We start from the raw sequence: 20,000 nt of genomic DNA on the forward strand, positions 1-20,000 counted from the left end.
CAGATCTCAAACTCTAATAACGGTACACGAACTTCTTAGTTTACATATATAGGTTTTTCAATATAAATAAACAGGCTGACAACAAACAAGTGAATTTTACAACGGTCGACATACAGATGGAGTAAAGTCAGGCTCTTACTAACAGACACTGAGGCATAGTCAAACAAGGAAGTGGGACAAGTTGTGACTAACGGTCCGGACAATTTCCTTCATTGAACAGATTTTGTGAATAGAAAGAGAAAGCAAAGTGAAAGATAAATCACATTGATAGTTTATGAGTACATGAGTGTGTGTGTATGTTTTTTCAAGGATTTAAACAATCAGTTATCTATCAGAGTAAGGAAGTGGCAAAAAGAAGAAAAAAAATCACTTAATGATAGAAAAAGAAACTTCCTCAAGCAAAATACTTAAACTAGTTTAAACATTTAAAATAGATTGATTGGTTGACAAGCTGGTATTAACATATATAAAGATATATTGAAGCTTTTTGTTTTTGTTTTCTTTTTGAATGACTGAAGACTCACCGATTTTTTCACGCTGACGGGTAGATTGGGGTATGTTGATGGCATGGTACTCCATTGAAACAGTCGGGGACTGCTTTTGTTCATGGACGTCCGCCAGAGATGGAGCATAATTTTCCTCTGAGCTTCCAGGTGATAATGGATAGGACAGGCTGCGATTTCTAACTTTATTTGTTCTAAAACTGTCACGACTGAAACTGCCGGTTCGATCACTGCCCAATTCATCGCGAGAACCGGCATAACCAGGCTTAGGATATTTACATTCCTGGAAATCAATACTTTCTAAAGTATCATCTGAAACGAAACTGAGCAGTAGTTGTCCGAGAAATATGAAAGGAGTGGACAATCCTTGCAACATGAGAATTATTGGTCTGAAGACAACATGGTAGAAAATATTAAAAAATCCCATCACTGTGTTTGGTAGAAGAGGGGGGAAATAGGAAGTTTTTAGAGGGAGGTCTTCGTTCTTTCCGCGAAAAAAAAAAAGGAAAATAAAAGAAAGGAAAGGTTCTCCTTTCGTTTAGTTGTTGTTTGGATTTGTGGGTTTGTTTTTGGAGAATTTAAATAGTCTTACTGAATTTCCCGCTCTGTTTTCCATACAACATTGCGAGCTGTCGTTGAAGAATTCAGCAGCATCTAGAAAGACGTGTAGTGATTGGTCAAATTAATTCATCTCAGACCAATCACAGTCGTCCTGTCAAACAAGTCAGAGCATGCGACGTCAGCAACTGGAGGCGTTTTCCAGAATAACAAACTCCATGCTACACATTTAATTACCAGTCATCATTAAAATCATTCTTCTTTATTACCGCAATAATAATGTCTGTTAGTATATCGAACACTTTTCAACAACTCCGGGCTGTTCAACAATAACTGTTTCATTATTGATCTATAAACCTCTTTTGTTCATTACACAACTTGCTTGCTTACTTAATCTCAACCTCTCTTCACCTCATATTTTTATACTTTACTCTCCAAACTTCACCATATCTCTTTCTTTACTCTCCTCCCCATCACTTATTCTACTCCCCACTTTCTCAACTATTTTCTATCTCTCCCTGTACTCTACTCTTCTCCGCATCACTCACTGTCTCTGTCTACCCCCTCATCACTCTCTCTCTCTATCTCCTTTTACCTCTTTCTCTACTCTACTCTCTCTATTCCTGTCTGAAATATCCCTCTACCTTTCTCTCTACTGTGCTGCTCATCTCTCTCTCCTTCCCTCTTTCTACGCCTTTTTCCTTTCTCCCCTCTCTTTCCGTCTCTCTCCTTCCCTCTTTCGTTATTTGTCCCTATCTGTCTCTTTCTTTCTCTTCCCCTCCTCTGTCTCCCTCTCCCCACCACTTTCTCTCTACCCTCTGTCTTTCTCTCCCTTCCTTCCCCTCGCTCTATTTACTCCCGTTTCAAGCACTTCTTCTGTACACCTCATCTATCCCTACCTCTTTCTTCTGTACACCTCATCAGGTCTACTCCGTCCTTCACGTGCTTTAACGTTTTACTTTTCCCTTCACTTTCTGTATCTTACACCTATTCGTGTTTAAGTAATAACAAACCTTCAATTTAAAAGCATAACTATGAAGTTCGTAATAATCCAACCAGCACTTAGAGCTTCTTTATTAGGTGCACACCATCGATGAATAACACAGCTGATAGTACATTCAGTTGAATTTTGAATATAGTGTTTCAAATAACTTTTAAGTTATGAAGTCTAAGCAATGGGTACAACTTTTCTTTCTTTATCTGTTGTTATTGTTTAGCCTCAGGTCAATCATTTTAGCGATATCTAAGGATGTCTTTTTCTCTACCGCGGTCATACGACAGGAACCATTAAGATAATAAAAGGATGATGAGGCTGTTGTTTCTAGCAGATAGAGTGACCACATAGAGGCTCCCACGTTGTCTCGTTTAAATGCTGGTTTTTTACTGAAGGAATAGTATGAGTGAAATAAAAGAAAAATAGGGAGAAGGAAAGAAAGAGGAAAATGTCAGATGAAGAAGAAGACAGGAAGAAGCAAAACTTGAGGAGATAAGAAGGGATGCAAAGAGTAGAGAGAGAAAGAGAAATAAAGGGAAGAGGTGAAGAGAAAAAGTGGGGAACATTTGAAATGTGAAGACAGAGAGGAAGAGAGTAAAGAGAAAGTGGACGAAAACATTAAAAATATGAAGGGGAGGAGAACAAAAGAGAAAAGGTCATAAAGAGAGGAAGAAAGAAATAAGAATAGAGAAATCAAGATGCAAAGAAGAGGAGAAGAAGACATGAAAAAAGAAGTCGAGGGGGAAAGACAGAGTGGATCTGGTAAGAGAGAAAAAAATCTTTCTCTTCGCTTTCTTCTCTTGTGAACCTTGACATGACCTGACCTGCCATCCTCCTACTTCAGTTACTTGACAAGCCTGTATGTGTCTGTGTAAGAGTATGTGTGAGTGAGTTGTGTCTATGGACGTTTAGTGTAAACATCAACGGCGGTACGTTCGGACGAGGTAAGACAATTCCATTCATTGTCCATCACTCATCCTTCGAGCAGTTTTTTGTCTTCTTAGAACCGTTGCTGCTTATAGTTTATTTCTTTCGACGTCGTTCTCGTTTGAATTTTCTCTTGGTTTGATCGCAACTTGTTACACAAGTTTCTGAAAGGGTTTATTAATCCTGTCGCATTACCTTTTACATGTATCGTTATCTCATATGTGTGTATTGGTAAGTCCGTATACATATTATATACGTTAGAAAAACTCGCCGGTATACATAATTTATTCACAACACGCTTCAACAAATTTCCATCGAAAGAATGAAGAAAGAATAGTACAGATTTGATTTTTTTTCCCCTCCCCATCTTAATTCAGTTTATTACTCGAGATATAGTGTGTATACATATATATATTATCCAAAATGTATAGTGTTAAATATCCATCACGTATATATATATGAATATATATACTGGTCCCAAGAAGTGGGGTGTGACCCCCACTGGGGTGCTGCGAATATGAATGTTATTTAGCAATTTCTGCCTTCCCAGTCATGTAATGTCTTATATAAGTGGATTTATTGAAAGCAGTTTTGTGAAACTAGGATCAATGTGTGTTATTCTAATCTTCATCATCCGCCCCCTTTTCACTTTTATGTATATATATATATATATATATATATATATATATATACATATATATATATATGTGTGTGTGTAAAATATAATACATTAACATTATATAAAATATATTGATTCTAGGAAACTTTTTAACTGTTGTATTTATGATAATTTTCTCTCGGTCTATCTTTCTCCGCCTACATTCTTCATATAACAACCGTAACAACTTACGGAACGTTTCTTGTTTCTGTGTTGGAATGTGTTTTAATATACCGCGAACTCGGTGGAAACGGGACAGAAACAGGGGTGAAGTAACACAGTGGCAACTTGAAGCAATATCCGAGAGGCATCCGCCCCCTCTTCTGGAAACCCATCCACTTGTATTTTTCGTTTCTGTCTCTCTTTCATGTTTAACCTCTCTTTCTTTCATTAAACCCTTATTTTCTATATTATATGTGTGTGTGTTTAGGGGACCGAAGCCCTATGGCAACTTGACTAGCTGAACTAATCCCAAAATACGTGGAGTTCCACGTTTTCCTCCCTCTCCCATATTGCTAGTTAAACTATGATTCCACTTTCGGTTAACGCCCCCTGTGTCCTTTCAGTGATTTTTATACAAACCAAACATGTTTCATACCTCTAAAATGTTATTATACTGAAACGCCTGATTTTAGAATACTCAGATACAAATTTCAACGCTCCATGTTCAAATCCTGCCAAGCTAACTCTCACCTTTTGTCTCGGCGCGGAGGGGTGGACATCGATGAAGTAAAGTACCATTTCACGCGCCGAGTTGCTACAATCGACTTCGCAGCTTTGTACTAATGTGAGACATTAGCAGGGCAGTGGATGGACTGACGGTCAGAGATGTCATGTCGTATTTACCTGTCTCATTTTGTTTCGAGTTCAAATCCCGTTGTAGTCGACTTCGCTTTTCACCTTTCCAAAGTCGATATACTAAATTCCAGTTAAATATATTCGATTTAATCGGTTATACTCCTCTCTCTCCCAGTACGAGTGGTCTTGTGTTCAAATCAGAAAGGGGATCAAAGTATCCTTTCTGACTTGTATTTTGTTATATTTCTCTTCATTCCAAGGTTAACTTTGCCTTTCATTCTTCCGGATCGATGAAATGAAATACCAGTTAGGTACTAGGATCGTTATAATAACCTTTTCATATACACTCAGGAGAAAATCCGTGGAACTGCACTTTATTTTGCAGAACAGGTATCGCTATGTGTTTGACAAGTTTGCTTTCCATAGTTTCAGGTTTAGTCTGCCTGTGTGATACTCTGGGCAAAAGTCTTCTATTATGGCCTCGTGCTGACCAAAGCGTTGTGAGTGGATTCGGTTGACAGAAACTGAAAGAAGCTCATCATGTATGTGTGTGTGTATCCTTGTCTTGACGTCGTGTGATAGTTGTAAATGAGTGTATGTCACTGTCATACAAACAGTGTCATTCATTTCTAATAGTATACGGAAACATGTCTGACCATATCTTGCTTTGAAATAAACGAGGGTTAGTGACAGCAGATGCATCTGGCTGTAGAAAATCAATAAACTGTCCCTAGCAAGCATGGAAAAGTGAACATTAAAATAAGGATGATGAGAAATGCTTGTTATGATGACATAGTTGGCATTTGTCAAAAAATTGTTTTTTTTTGGGGTGGGGGGGTCTGGGAGTATACAGTGTCGATTTCCATTCCGAGTTTTATTGAGGGCTCTACCTAGGTGACTGACTAGTTCATCCCCTCTTCTTGCCAATTCAAAAATGTCATTGACAAGTCTAAAGTTTGTGCACATGGTTGTCTAGGGTATCACTCGTGAGCTGCTCCAGGAAGACGTCAGAGAGAATGTGGCGGCAGACAAACCCTTAATGGACTCTCTTAGTGGACCGAAACTAGAGACAGTACAACTGTTCAAATACCCGGGGGCAAGAACCTATCAGGGTAGGTTTCAGCTGAATGACCAGTCTGAAGGACCAGAGAACTAAGAGTTCTTTGAATTTTGGTAAGTTAAAAAAAAGAATACTCACATCTTCCTTGTGTTTTTGAGAGAATTCCTCACTGGAGCCTGAAAGCATTTTGTTCCATTTTGCAAAATTGTTGGGTGCAGTCATCAGTTATATAGAGGGCATGGCTGTGTGCTTCCCAGTCACATGGTTTCAGGTTCAGTCCCACTGTATGGCACTGTGGGAAAGTGTTTTCTACTATAGCCCCAGGCCAATTAAAGCCTTGTGAGTGGATTTGCTCAACAGAAACTGAAAGAAGCCTGTCATATGAAAGGAGGTACAAGCACTTTCACACACACACACAAGAAGGTGTTGTGCTTGCAATCACAAGATAGAGGTTTCAATTTGATGAAGGGAGTGAATTAATGCACAGCACAAACATTTGATCATTATACTCTTTTACTTGTTTCAGTCATTTGACTGTGGCCATGCTGGAGCACCGCCTTTAGTTGAGCAAATCGACCCCAGGACTTATTCTTTGTAAGCCTAGTACTTAATAATATCAGTCACTTTTGCCGAACTACTAAGTTACGGGGACGTAAACACACCAGCATTGGTTGTCAAGCGATGTTGTGGGGACAAACACTGACACACAAACATATACACACATACATATATATATATATATATATACATATATATTTACGATGGGCTTCTTTCAGTTTCCGTCTACCAAATCCACTCACAAAGCTTGGGTCGGCTCGAGGCTATAGTAGAAGACACTTGCCCAAGGTGCCACGCAGTGAGGCTGAACCCGGAACCATGTGGTTGGTAAGCAAGCTACTTATAAGCAAATTGTTTGTGAAAGTTCTTCTGCAAGAAGTTGTAGAACATTCATCTGTTGTGTATGATGGGAGAGTCCTCAATATGTGTCTGTGTGTATGAATGGTTGTGCTTCCTTATCTTGACAATATTTGATATCAGTAAATGAATGTTACTGTCATGCAAGCCATGTAATTCATTTGCAATATTTTGCAAAAGATATGTCTTGCCATCTATATATATAAAAATGAGAATGTGTGTCTGTCTGTCTGTCTGTCTGTCTGTGTGAATCCCTAAAACTCGAGAACTACGCAACCAATTTCATTCAAATTTTACAGATGCCTTACTTAGGGTTCCAGTTGTGTTTTAGTCAAAAAAAATTATTAACTTCTTGCGGAGTTCGAGCCCACGGCAACATAATATCTCCTCCACTATTTAAGTATTACGTGTCAAAAGTGAAACAAAAACACTCATGTCAAATACTTTCACTTTAAAAATGAAACTATTCTACTAACTGAAACAATCACATTTCGATACTGTAATGACAGATACTTTCAGAGAGAGAGAGAAAGAGAGAGAGAGAGATCCCGAGCGTCATACTAATATATACTTTTGTTATTTACACCACCTGTCCTCGTCTGTTGTTATTATTTGTATATTCTCCCACTTCTTATACATATAGATGTATATGTACACGTTATTCCACTAACTGAAACAATCACATTTCGATACTGTAATGACAGATACTTTCAGAGAGAGAGAAAGAGAGAGAAAGATGTATATGTATACATATACATGTATATGTACACGTATATGCATATATATATATATATATAGATATAGATCTATATGCATACATGTATATGTATACACATGTGTAGATGTATATATATATATATATATATATATATATATAGATGTACATGTAATATGTACACATATATACATATATATACATGCATACAGATATCTATACATATATACACCCATCACACACAAACACATGCACACAAACACACACATTAGTCATTTGTTTTCTTATCCAAAACTACGTCAAAAGTACTGAACGGATCTTTATGAAATTTGGAAATTATATTCTATGTATAACTCCCATGAAAATTCATATATTTTTGATGTTGATGAAATTTTAACCCGAACATAACAGATGAGCATTATTTGTAATTCAACGGTACAACAGTGTAAGACTACCCTTTCAGATATACTTACATTGTGATTTCTGCAATGTGGTGCATAAATTGTCAAGTAAATGAGACGCATCTTTGCCTCCACTGATTCACTTGCAAAGTGTTGAGTAAAATTATTTCGTTGCAGACCTCCTTTGGGTCTTTTTATTATCACTACGACACACATAGTCCCCAGTTGGTAATATTGATTTCAAGGCCCTCCTGGATGAGAGACTGGCATTCCACTTAATGTCTATGTTCCATGCTGGCATGGATTGGAGAGTTATTAATGTAGAAATATGGTATCGTAGCTACTAACAGTTGAGGGTTGCATAGTCTAGACGGCGTTTTTAGATTTCATTATTCTCTTTAACCCGGGCAAAGCCGGGTATTTCTGCTAGTAAGAAAATAAAACCTTGCTTGGAAACAGGTGAGGGTTGGTGACAGGTAAAGCACCCAACCATAGAAAACTCCGTCCAATGCATGCAAATATTGGAAAGTGGACATTAAAACCATAATCATGACCAGAAATCTTTGCAATATCAATACTGGTAATGACTAAACTGAATCCAAAATACAGATAAAAGCATCATCATGAAGAACAAGATCACATTCCTACATTCAGTGGTGCCTTCCATCATGTGAAACATGAACTCGCTCATGAAAGAGTAAATTTCTTCAATAAAATTGCTATTCGCTTTAACCATGGTCTCCAGATGTCTTTGGAATCTCTTGCAACTCTTCTGGATGGTCTCCTTGTTTAACTTGAATGCTGCCATAATTCTTGCCTTCTGAGTTCAAATTCCACTGGGGTTGACTTTGCCTTTCATCCTTCCAGGGTCAATAATATAAATTCCAATTGAGCACTGGGGGCTGATGTAATCAACTGTCCTCCTCCCACAAATTTCAGACCTTGTGTTTGTAGTAGAAAGAATTATTATTATTATTACTAGAGGGACCCATGAATATTTCATGGAATTAATGGTAAACTTATTGGGTTATTTCTGAAAACTTGATCCAAAAAATCTGAAAGTGTAGCCTGTGTTGTGTCTGAATGGAAAGATAGTTGCTCGTCTGCTAATCATTGAAAAGTGAAGGAAATTGGAACACAATGATTATTTAAGGCACTTTATATATACACTTTATATACTTTATGCACAATTTTATAGACTTAATACACAGCACTCTCACTCTTTGCGCCTTACCCTCTTTTTCTCTCTCGTTTTTCTTTTGCTCTCTGCCTTTCTCTTCAACTAATCATGTGAAAGTGTTACACACGGGCTAAGTAACGGAGCAAAAAAGATTTAGTTAAAAAAAAAAAAATTACATGTTTCACTCACCACCACCCTCCCCCATTCCCCCCTCAATATTTTCGTTCCTTTCACTATTTCATTTCTTTCGAAAAACACTCACTTCCTCATAATTGTAGGGAAAAAAGAACTTTTGTACTTTCACTTTTGACAAGGTAAACACATTTACTTTCATGAAGCAACAGAAAGAGAACTTAAGTTTGCACCACAGAAGGTATTCCAATTTCGTATTATCTTACTCTCTTTTACTTGTTTCAGTCATTTGACTGCAGCCATGCTGGAGCACCACCTTTAGTCGAGCAAATCGACTCCAGAACTTATTCTTTGTAAGCCTAGTACTTATTCTATCGGGATCTTTTGCCGAACTGCTAAGTTACGGGGACGTAAACACACCAGCATCGGTTGTCAAGCGATGTTGGGGGGGGACAAACACAGACACACACACACATATACATACATATATATATATGTGATGGGCTTCTTTCAGTTTCCATCTACTCACAAGGCTTTGGTCGGCCCGAAGCTATAGTAGAAGACACTTGCCCAAGGTGACACGCAGTGGGACTGAACCCAGAACCATGTGGTTGGTAAGTAAGCTACTTACCACACAGCCACTCCTGCACCTTATGTTATCTTATGTTATCTTTTTATAGTTCTGTAAATTTTTTGGTACTTCATATTTTCATTTTACTTTACATTTAATTAGCTCTTTTAGGGAATAAAAAAAGTGAATAAGTTTTCCTTGGTATAAAAATGGAAGTCTTTTCTGGGTCACAAAAAAGCGAATTTTTTTGTTCTTGTATCATTTGTTTGTTTTTATGTTTGTTGTTCCATGCTATTTTGTTGTGTCTAGAGAGAGTCATTACACTAATATTAATAACACATGCACTAGTTCAATTCCACTTCCTTATTAGAAAATTGGTTAACTATCTATGCAATTAACTGATCAATCGTTTAGTTTCTTAGTTAAAAAAAAAAAGATTGACTATTTATCCAACAAGTTAAACAATTGATTAATTAGTTGAATAGATATTTAATAAATTGACTAATAATAAAGGAGTGGTATTAAACTAGCGCCTGTGTTATTAATATTGGCCAAATGACTCTCTCTAGATACAACCAAATTTGTTTCAACACGCAAATTCACATAAAGAATCTTGCAAACCAAATACAAAAATGAAGTCTTCCATGCTAGCTTGGATTAAATGAATATATTATGGTAGCATTGTTTTAAAGCTGGATGCCTTTCCTCTTGCTAATCCTTCCATATTTTTCAAGTAAGAGATCTCTTATTTTACACATCTTCAAAGCTGTAGAGCCAGCAATGTTATGTTGACAGAGGAAATGACAAAAACATCCACTTGCAGTGCATGGATTTTTAGAAAAGAGCAAATATAGACACACAGACAGACACGCATGCGCGCGCGCGCGCGCACACACACACACACACACACACACAAGATTCTTTCAGTTTCCATCAACTAAATTTATTCACATGGCTTTGGTCATCCTGTGCCTTGTAGTAGAAGATGCTTCCCCAAGGTGCCAAGCAGTGTGACTGAACCTGAAACCACATGTTTTGGAAGTGAACTTCTTAACAACACAGCCATATAAAAGATAAATGGATCTAAAAGCTTTCAAAAATTATTCCAATTTTTCATGATGAAGTGCAACATTCTTGTACCACAAATTTTTTTAAAAGTTCACATTTGTTTTATATTGTTGTTCTATAATTCTGCAAATTTTTGTAACTCAAATTTAATTGTTTCTTCACATTTAAGCAACATACACTATAGAATGAAATCAAAAACTTGATGCAATTAGTGAAAGACTGACAATATCTGACTAAGTATGAATAAAGACCAAAGATAAGAAATAAGAGAAAGTTTAAGACAAAGCCAACAGATAAGAGAAGACCAATATAACTAAGTACCAGCTTGCAGGATACCTAAAAAAATCAAATAGAAAATTATTAGATAAGAAGAGGGAAAATGAGCTGTGGATAGCAGGCTGGTTGTATGTGATATCATGTGAGAGAGAGAGAGAAATATGATGAAAAGGTGGTGAACTGGCAGAATCGTTAGCACGCCGGGCGAAATGCTTAACAGTATGTCATCTGCAGTTACGTTCTGAGTTCAAATTCCGCCGAGGTCGACTTTGCCTTTCATCCTTTCGGGGTCGATAAATTTAAGTACCAGTTACGCACTGGGGTCGATGTAATCGACTTAATCCCTTTGTCTGTCCTTATTTGTCCCCTCTATGTTTAGCCCCTTGTGGGCAATAAAGAAATAAGAAATATAATGAAATAATGGTTTCACATTTTGGTACAAAGCCAAAGTTTGCATTTTGAAGATTTTGAGTGAAATATCATCACAGCAAAAGGACATTAAGGAAGTCACATGTTGATTGGTTGCGATACTCCAGCAGACTAGGTAGAAGAAAGTATGTTTAGTTATTTGTATGTATGTATGTGTGTGTGCATTAATATTTTTATTTAATTATAATAAACTAAATTATATAAAATATATTGAAATATGAAAATGTCCAAAAACTGTCAGCTGGAGCATTGTTCCACCACCATATTATTTTGGGTTGAGAGGGGACTTTGCACCATCCACAGATCTGGGCAGTGGGCCTCAGCAGGTTGTCCTGTAGAAACCTCCAGTTGTCTTCTACATCGTGTGAAGCTACATCCCTCTTTATTTCGTCAAAGGCTTCGAGAAGACATTCAATACTTCATTTCATTTTACTATATATACTATATATTCCATATTCTATATCCCACATTAATTTTATAAGAATATGAATAAAACATAAAAAACAGACAGTTGGAATTCTTTTGAGGTAGGGTGGTCAGAACACGAGGGAGAAAAATATTCTTTTGGGATTTGAGTTGCATAATTTAATGAAACAGCAAATGTCGATAATAGTAAAATAGAATTGAAAAATCTTAGAGTTTTCGGTGAGCCAATCTATGACAAAATTAGAGAAACAAGTGACTGTGTGATAAACTTGAATAAATGAATATGTGGCAGCTAAGGATATGCTTGTGCTAAGGTTATCATAAGGCAACAACGAGGAAGACGAAACTATTGAAACTATATTTACATGTTTACATGGTAATGAGATTGAGAGAATAATGAAAAGAACTAATAATGGGATTATGGTCTGCGCAGAAATAGAAGAGTAGATGAACGAGGTTGAAAAGATATATATATATATATATGTATGTATATATAAGGAATAGGTTATTAGTGACATCAAAGTTTTGGTTTTGTTGCCTTCATCAGACTGTCTGTCAACATTCTGCTTGTAAAAATAAATTTAATTACTCTACTTATGTGTATTTAGTGATCCTTCAATTAATACTTGACTATTTTTATCTATAATTCCATTTAAATTCCAACATACTTACATATACATCTGTATGTGTGCGTATGTATACATACACATGCATATATATATATATGTATGTATATGACAGAGAGAGATTAACTATGTGTTGGAAAAAATATTGCAGTCTTTAACAGGTTTTTTTTCTGTTTGGACTTGGAAGTTTGAAGAATATACTGGCAATAATAAGCTGTAACTAATTGGACAACTGATTAGCATAACGAGAAAGACCAACATTAACATTCATGATGTTGATGATGATGTTTGAGTAAAGGAAAATAAAAAACAGACAAGGATTCTTTGAAATATGTTTAAATGCAGGTATTTAAAAATATATACGGTTAGCTGTAACCAATAATATAGGTTGAGTAAGAATGTGAGTGGACTAAGAAAGATATAGGGGTCTGATTGGGTAGATGGGATGAGGTGGTGGTGTGTGGGGTACATGGAGAGAGTGACAAGCTATTTGAGTGAAGACTTGCAGAGTTCTTTTGTCAGAGTTGACGTGTGTGTGTGTGTGTGTGTGTGTGTGTGTGTGTGTGTGTGTGTGTGTGTGTGCATGCATGCATGCATGCACACACATGTTGAATGTGAGTAAAAAGAAAAAAGGTAAAGATACCTTCTTGAGTCATACCAACTCATAAGGGCCAGCTGCCCGGTTTTATGATATGTATATTCCCTATGGTATGTATATGGGACACTGATCCATCACATGACTACTCATTTTTGCCAGCATATATATACATTTTACCTGGCCTTCTAAATTTTTTATCTTTGACACTATATACATAAATTTCGTTCATTTATTTCATTCACTGTCTCCCTTCAGTTCATTTTCTTTTCTCCTAATTAACCCCTTTCTTTATTCTTTTATTTTAATACACTATTTTTCTCATTTTATCCCCATTTCAATTCATGCCAGTTTCTGTTGCTTTGCTGATTATTTTATATCTAATCTTATGTATTTTATTTATCCACATTTTTTAATTTAATTATTTACTCATCCTACCTACCATATCTCAGTTTAATGCATTTACTACCTGTGATTCTTTTCTTTTATTCTTTTGGTGTCCTTTCTTATTTTATTTTACATCAAACTGTTTTAGATTTGTCTTCATCTTCCTATGTCTTCGGTATTTTTATCCCCTTAGGCAAGATTTCTAACATCGCATTCTTTTTTTTACATTCACCTAGCATTTCATTGTATTATTATGTAACATATTTAGCCTTCCTACACGCAAATTTCTCTATATTTGTTTACAAATACTATAAACTTTGAAAATTTTCTCATCTCTTGATATTTTTTAACAATGGGCCTTTAAACATCTTTACCACCTATTGTGTGTGTGTGTGTGTGTATCTTGAATTCCTCCATAAATTTTGTATTATATCTACGAGTGAATTTGGTTCACAGAAACTGAAAGAAGCCTATTCATCATCATCCTTCAATATCCATTTTCCATGCTGGTATGGGTTGGACATTGTACACACACACACACACACACACATATACATGGAGGAATATTACTCCCACCTAGAAACAGGTAAGGGTTGGTGACAAGAAGGGTATCCAGTCATTGAAAATCTGCCTCAAGAAATTCCATCTGACCCACGCAAGCACGAAAAGACGATGGTGATGATGAGGCTGATAATCATGATCATCATTGTTTTAACATTTTTTTTTTCCATGCTTGTATGAGTCAGATGAAATTTGCTAAGGCAGATATTTTCCATTGTGGGATGCTCTTCCTGTCACCAACCTGCACCTGTTTTCAAGCAAGGTGATATATTCCCCTCATCCACACATGATTACACAGAAGATTGCCAACAAACATCATTGCTTGTATGATGATACCATTTGTTTGCAATTAATGCACAGTGTCAAAACAAGGAGACGCATGCATGCATGCATGCGCGTGCACACACACACACATACACGCACACACGAACATATTTAATCGTTATCATCATTATTATCATTGTTTTATGTTCACTAACCATGCTGAATTGGGTTGGATAGGTTATCGTGGTCTGGACACAAAATATTTTTTTCCCATTAGAATTCCGGAGCAACGTGAAATAAAGTGTCTTGCTCAAGGACACAACGCGTCACTGGGAATTGAACTCACGACCTTACAATCGTGATCCGAATGCCCTAACCACTAAGCCATGCACCTTCACAAATGTAGATTTAGAGAGTACTCAGTAAACAAGTATATGGACATTTGTGTAGGTGACTGATAAGGGAAATTGGTGAGAGAAAGAGAAAAAAAAGGGCAATGAAATCAGAAGGACCAGAATGGATGGGTGGGGTATTTTGAAAGAACGAGCATGATAAGAAGGCAGGTATATATAGGGGTGATGTTGGAAGGAGAATGTTTGGCAGTGACAGAAGAGACCGAAGAAAGGGTGAGTGCAAAAAGCAAGAGCATGATGGGAAAAGGCAGAACTATGACTTAGGTGGGCGTGGCATGTGTATCATATATTTCACTCACCCCATGCCATAGTCCTGCCTGTATGTATATATATATATATATATATATATATATGATGGACTCTCCCATCGAAGATGCCATGTGTGCGTTTAGCGAAAGCTGAACGACCTGCATAAATAATTTGTTTATAGTGATAAAATGCTTGTGCCACACATTATCTCTCTCTCCTCATCAAATCAAACGTTGTCTGAACTGGTGCATGGTGTACCACATGTCAGGTGCTGAAGTAATTGCAAGGCAAAATGAGATGAAGGGTTTTGCTGAAGAACGCAATGCACCACCTGGTGTAGAAACAGAAACACGATTTAGCAATCATAAGTGCAACACCCTAACCACAAGCCATGTCCCCCCCCCCCATCTCTCTCTCTCTCTCACACACACACACACACACACACACACACTTGTGTATATATACACACGTGAAATGTGTGTCTTGGAATGGCATTCACCTTTAATTAACAATCAAGTCAGGGGTGCTTTAATTGCATCATTTGAATTGTTTGGCTGTTAGTCTTGCTTACCACCGCCAGGTGTCATCGTTAAGCAATAAACATGCATGAATGTGTTTGTAATGTTTGTAGGTATATATATTCTTGTGTGCATGTGTATACACACATTTACATACACACACACACGTGTGTGTGTATATGCTTATATACACATATACAGAGGAGGAAAAGTGAAGAAAGTAAAAAGTTCTATTGAGCTGTCCAGAAATTAATTGCTTTTCTTTTGTCACATGCACCTCTCCATCTGTCTTGTTATTGGGTCAAACTGTCAAACCAAATTGTAAGGAACACCTCACTATTGTAAGGAACACTTCACTAACTTCCTTTATCAAAGAATGACCAAGCAGTTGGATACAGCAGAAGGGGGTGGCGTGCTTGGAAAGATTGAAAGAAATGTTGAATGGTCTTTCATTACACTCTCCTAACACATAAAGGAAAAAAATAAAAACCCTCATCACTTTTGGTCAATATTGCAGTCTCTTTGTGGCTGTACAATCTGCTGGAAATAACAGCTAAATAACTCTCAAAACATACCCTTCCAAGTAAGGTAACTTTTCCATGTGGCCAGACATGCTTTCATGCAAGATGGAGATAGTAATGCGCGCGCGCACACAGACACACGCACAGTGACTTCGCTATCTACACCAGTGCTCCGCAACCAGTATGCCACAGCACATTGGTGTGCCACGAGACGATGCTAGGTGTACCGCAATGTAACCTGAACATAATTCTTTCCCCTATACTTTTAGTTATATGTTTAGTGCAAATTTTGAAAAGAATGTAAGTGTACTACAAGTGAAAAATGGTTGCAGAGCATTGATCTGCACATATGATTGCTGCCTTTCTGAGCTTCCTTGTTCTCAATGGCATTTCTGACTTTCCAACCATGACCTCTCACATGGCTATTCAATCCCATTGCAGATCTGCATGGTTTGAAGCTTAGGTGGCCAACGAAAGTTACAACTTCCACTGGATTGATTGGATCACTTTGTGATCTATAATCTCTGGATTACGGTGTGTCTCTTTAGACATGGAACTGAATTGCAAGCCTTTCCATGCACTATACACATTGAATAACCCAGACTAGGAGCAAGGATATTGCATGTAGTTGATCTCTCATGGGACTTCCAATGGTTGATATATCTAGCCTCAGAAAGGTATACACGGCCACATGATTTACACCTCCAGTGCTTTATGTTCTCTTTGAGGTTCTGATGACGGCAGGGCTAGCCCTAGGGTAACTGACGCCCTAGGGCAGAGGTTTTCAAACTTTTTGACTTGCGGACCCCTTTATATTTCAGGCTCTACTTTAGGGACCCCCTTATAAACATTTATGAAATTTATACATAAATATTTGCTTAAAATAACATTTTTACATTTATTTATTTAACAAATAGGTTTATTGTCAATTAAAAGATTTCAATTAAAAAACATATATAAAATCAAATTGCCCATAAATAGTATTTGCTGTCTACGGACCCCCTGTCTTGTCCTTGTAGACCCCCTGTGGTCTGTGGACCACAGTTTGAAAACCCCTGCCCTAGGGTAACTGACGCCCTAAGCAAATCAATTTTAAATGCCCACCCTCTCCTCAGAGAGTGGGTGGGGGATGTCAAGCAAAGCAAGCCCAAAAAGCTGGGGATTTCCCCAAGTCAGTTTCTACAAATATGAATAAATATAGGAGCAATTTGAAAGGAAAATTAAAAAATTTATTTCTTAACAATTGATGGAAAAATATATAACTAATAAATATGATATAGTGAAAATTTAATCTTTTACTAATTGGATAGTGCTCCACAACCTTTTTCCACTTGCAGTTCTTTTCAAAATCTGGTGCCACACCTGAACTAAAAACAACTAAAAGCATAGGGAAATAAATTATATTCAAGTTACACTGCAGCACACCTAGCATCACATTGTGGCACACCAGTGTGCCACAGCATACCGGTTGCAGAGCTCTGGTCTAGACAAACCTATAAAACACATATGTATACACATGCATATGCACACACTAATAGCATCATCATCAAACTCAGAAGTCCCAAATATGTTGTTGGAACTCACACCACCAATGATAGATGCAAAAGTATAGCAACTGTTGCACTCCACTTCATCTACTTCTTTATGTAGAACTCCCACCAGTTCCTCTACAAGCTTAGAGGAACAGAATGGACATTGGTGAAAATGCAACACACTCAGACTGCCTCACTACACTCTATAAAATAAACCACAGTATATAAAAATGCATAGTCAAGTTGGTGAGAAGGCATAGTACTTTTGGATCAGCGTGATACACAAACTTTTAGTCAATCAACATCACAGGGCCGCTTGATCAGGGTTGATCAGGTCCTATGTTCCAGTAACAATAATGAGGAGGATTTCTTATACAAATATGAAAATGTGGATTAAAAGCATATGAGATATTGGGAAGGTGTACTATTCAACCTTTAACCTGAAAGTATTAATGATGTGAATATGTCTAGCTATCTTAGATAATGAAATCAGTTGGTTGATCTAGATAATGTTGATCTGTTTTATTAATTATATCATTAGCAGATAATGTACAGTTGTATTATCAATTTGAGCATATTACTGTTTAATTTATCTAGTTGATATTAAAGACCATTAGTTCACTTAGTAGATAAACCTTTACACGCCCATCACACAACTAGTAGTACACCATTTAACTGTGACCTCTCTCTTTTTCTACAGTTACTTGAATAGTTTATTTCACTGAAATTTCCCCGTCTATGCAATGTCTTTTGCTGATGTTACTAAAACAACCGCAATTCTCTGAACTTGCAATATTTATTCACATCTGTGTGTTTCATGCTTGCATGGGATGGATGAGTCTTTTCTCAGTGTCTCGCCATTTGTTGCACTCTTTTGTCATCTTCTTTGTGAGTCTCAGCTTGTTGAGATCAACTTTTACCATTTTCTTCCAGGTTCCTTCCACTTGGATTGCTTAGTGTTTCCTTTACTTAGCTTTCACCCTCCATAAATTTGTATGGGTACGTGCTACATCAGATTCCAATTACACCCAATTTATCTCTGGGTGCCATTCGTCATGCACATTACACATCCGCTGGAGCTTAATACTAAATATATATACTCTTTACTCTTTTACTTGTTTCAGTCATTTGACTGCAGCCATGCTGGAGCACCGCCTTTAGTCGAGCAAATCGACCCCGGGACTTATTCTTTGGAAGCCTGGTACTTATTCTATCGGTCTCTTTTGCCGAACCGCGAAGTGATGGGGACATAAACACACCAGCATTGGTTGTCAAGCAATGGTGGGGGAGACAAACACACACACATATATATATATATATGACAGGCTTCTTTCAGTTTCCGTTCCACTCACAAGGCTTTGGTCGGCCTGAGGCTATAGTAGAAGACACTTGCCCAAGGTGCCATGCAGTGGGACTGAACCCAGAACCATGTGGTTGGTAAGCAAGCTACTTACCACACAGCCATTTTTTTTTGGCACATTTTCTGGATTAACTGCTCATATTTCACTGCTATGCATCATTGCAATTCACACAAACCTGGAAACACTGTTCAGTAGAAATAAAAGAAATCAAATCTAAGACCATGGTTTTCTTTGACAAAAAATAGTATCAAACAGTTTTAAATGTAAAAACGATGCTGAAATTATTTAAATAACTGGAAAAAAGAAAAGCATGATCTAAAAATATTCGAACAGGATATGCTGAAACCTGATAGATTGGATTAGGCTTTCGTTTTCAACAATGATTGAATTGTAAATAGTAACCAGAAAATCCCAGCCTTACCACTTATTGTAATACATATTATTTAAAACATGGCACTCACATTACATCATCATCATCATTGTTTAATGTCCACTTTTCCATGCTTGCATGTGTCAATGGTTTGGGCAACTGAGACAGCCACTGGACGGCCTCCCTTTGTTTTTGTGCCCTCAGGTGTTAAAATTAACACCCAGTGATACGTTAGCAACATTCTGGAAGTTGAATTGCTTCCATGGGTGAATGAGCACTTTCAAGATGCACCTTGGAGCCTCCAACAGGACTCGGTACCATCCTACAGCTCCAAACAGACACAACACTGGATTCAGAGAAACATTCCATTGTTCATAGGTAAAAATGTATAACCCTGAAGTAGCCCCGATCTCAATCCATTAGATTTTTCTATTTTGTCAATTTGGAGACGAGGATCTTGAACACTTCTCATGCTTTGCTTGATGCTCTGAAGACAAAACTGCACCAGGAATGGGCTTCGATCCAGCAAGAACAGCTGCGTGCCACATGTGAAGAATTTGGATCTAGACTTAAAGCTATGATTTGAAACAGAGGTGGTCATATTGAATAAATGTGGTAGTGTCATAATTGTGTTTCCTTTACCATTGCACTGCAATGCTCAAACCTGAAATATAACTATATTTTGCTTTGGCAAAATTGAAAACAGTTGGTTGCCTTAATTTTGGGACACCCTGTATACAAACACATATTGTAAACAAACTCGTAAGCACTGAGTGACTTGGTATTATACAGAAAACAAAGGAATTCTCAAATGAAGACAGCTTAGAAAATCGGATAAATAAGCTTAGAAAATTAGATAAATACCCTTTAGAAGACAGAAAAAGTGGCCAGGAAGCCTCCACAGGGAATCAAACCCTGCTCCTCTCAAATTCTGGCCTTTAATGGGTATTTACCCAACTTTTTAAGCTGTCTTCACAGCCATCCTACGTTTG

The 20,000-nt window shown here is 37.2% G+C and overlaps 2 protein-coding genes across 9 annotated transcripts in view; one reads left to right on the forward strand and one right to left on the reverse strand.

Moving 5' to 3' along the window:
• Positions 1–1,595, reverse strand: part of LOC106881356 (ankyrin repeat and LEM domain-containing protein 2) — a 64,612-nt gene extending 63,017 nt beyond the window's left edge. The window contains exon 1 of the mRNA XM_052969319.2: positions 525–1,595. Coding sequence (XP_052825279.2) covers positions 525–930 — 406 coding nt within the window. The 5' untranslated portion in view covers positions 931–1,595. The remainder of the gene's footprint in view (positions 1–524) is intronic.
• Positions 1–20,000, forward strand: part of LOC106872893 (phosphatidylinositol 3,4,5-trisphosphate 3-phosphatase TPTE2) — a 71,531-nt gene that overhangs the window by 10,311 nt on the left and 41,220 nt on the right. The window contains exons 1-2 of one of the 8 annotated variants that reach the window (XM_089354957.1): positions 2,643–2,817; positions 6,275–6,383. The exons of 1 other annotated variant lie outside the window; for it this stretch is intronic. In XM_089354957.1, coding sequence (XP_089211083.1) covers positions 2,754–2,817; positions 6,275–6,383 — 173 coding nt within the window. In that variant the 5' untranslated portion in view covers positions 2,643–2,753. Of the gene's footprint in view, positions 1–2,642; positions 2,818–2,856; positions 3,000–3,169; positions 3,214–5,443; positions 5,612–6,274; positions 6,384–20,000 lie in introns of those variants that run through there. 6 more of the 8 variants (XM_052969322.2, XM_089354958.1, XM_014920061.3 and 3 more) reach the window with 6 other exon arrangements.

Source organism: Octopus bimaculoides, chromosome 7, assembly GCF_046866305.1.
Source record: "Octopus bimaculoides isolate indiv1 chromosome 7, ASM4686630v1, whole genome shotgun sequence".
Taxonomy (NCBI): domain Eukaryota; kingdom Metazoa; phylum Mollusca; class Cephalopoda; order Octopoda; family Octopodidae; genus Octopus; species Octopus bimaculoides.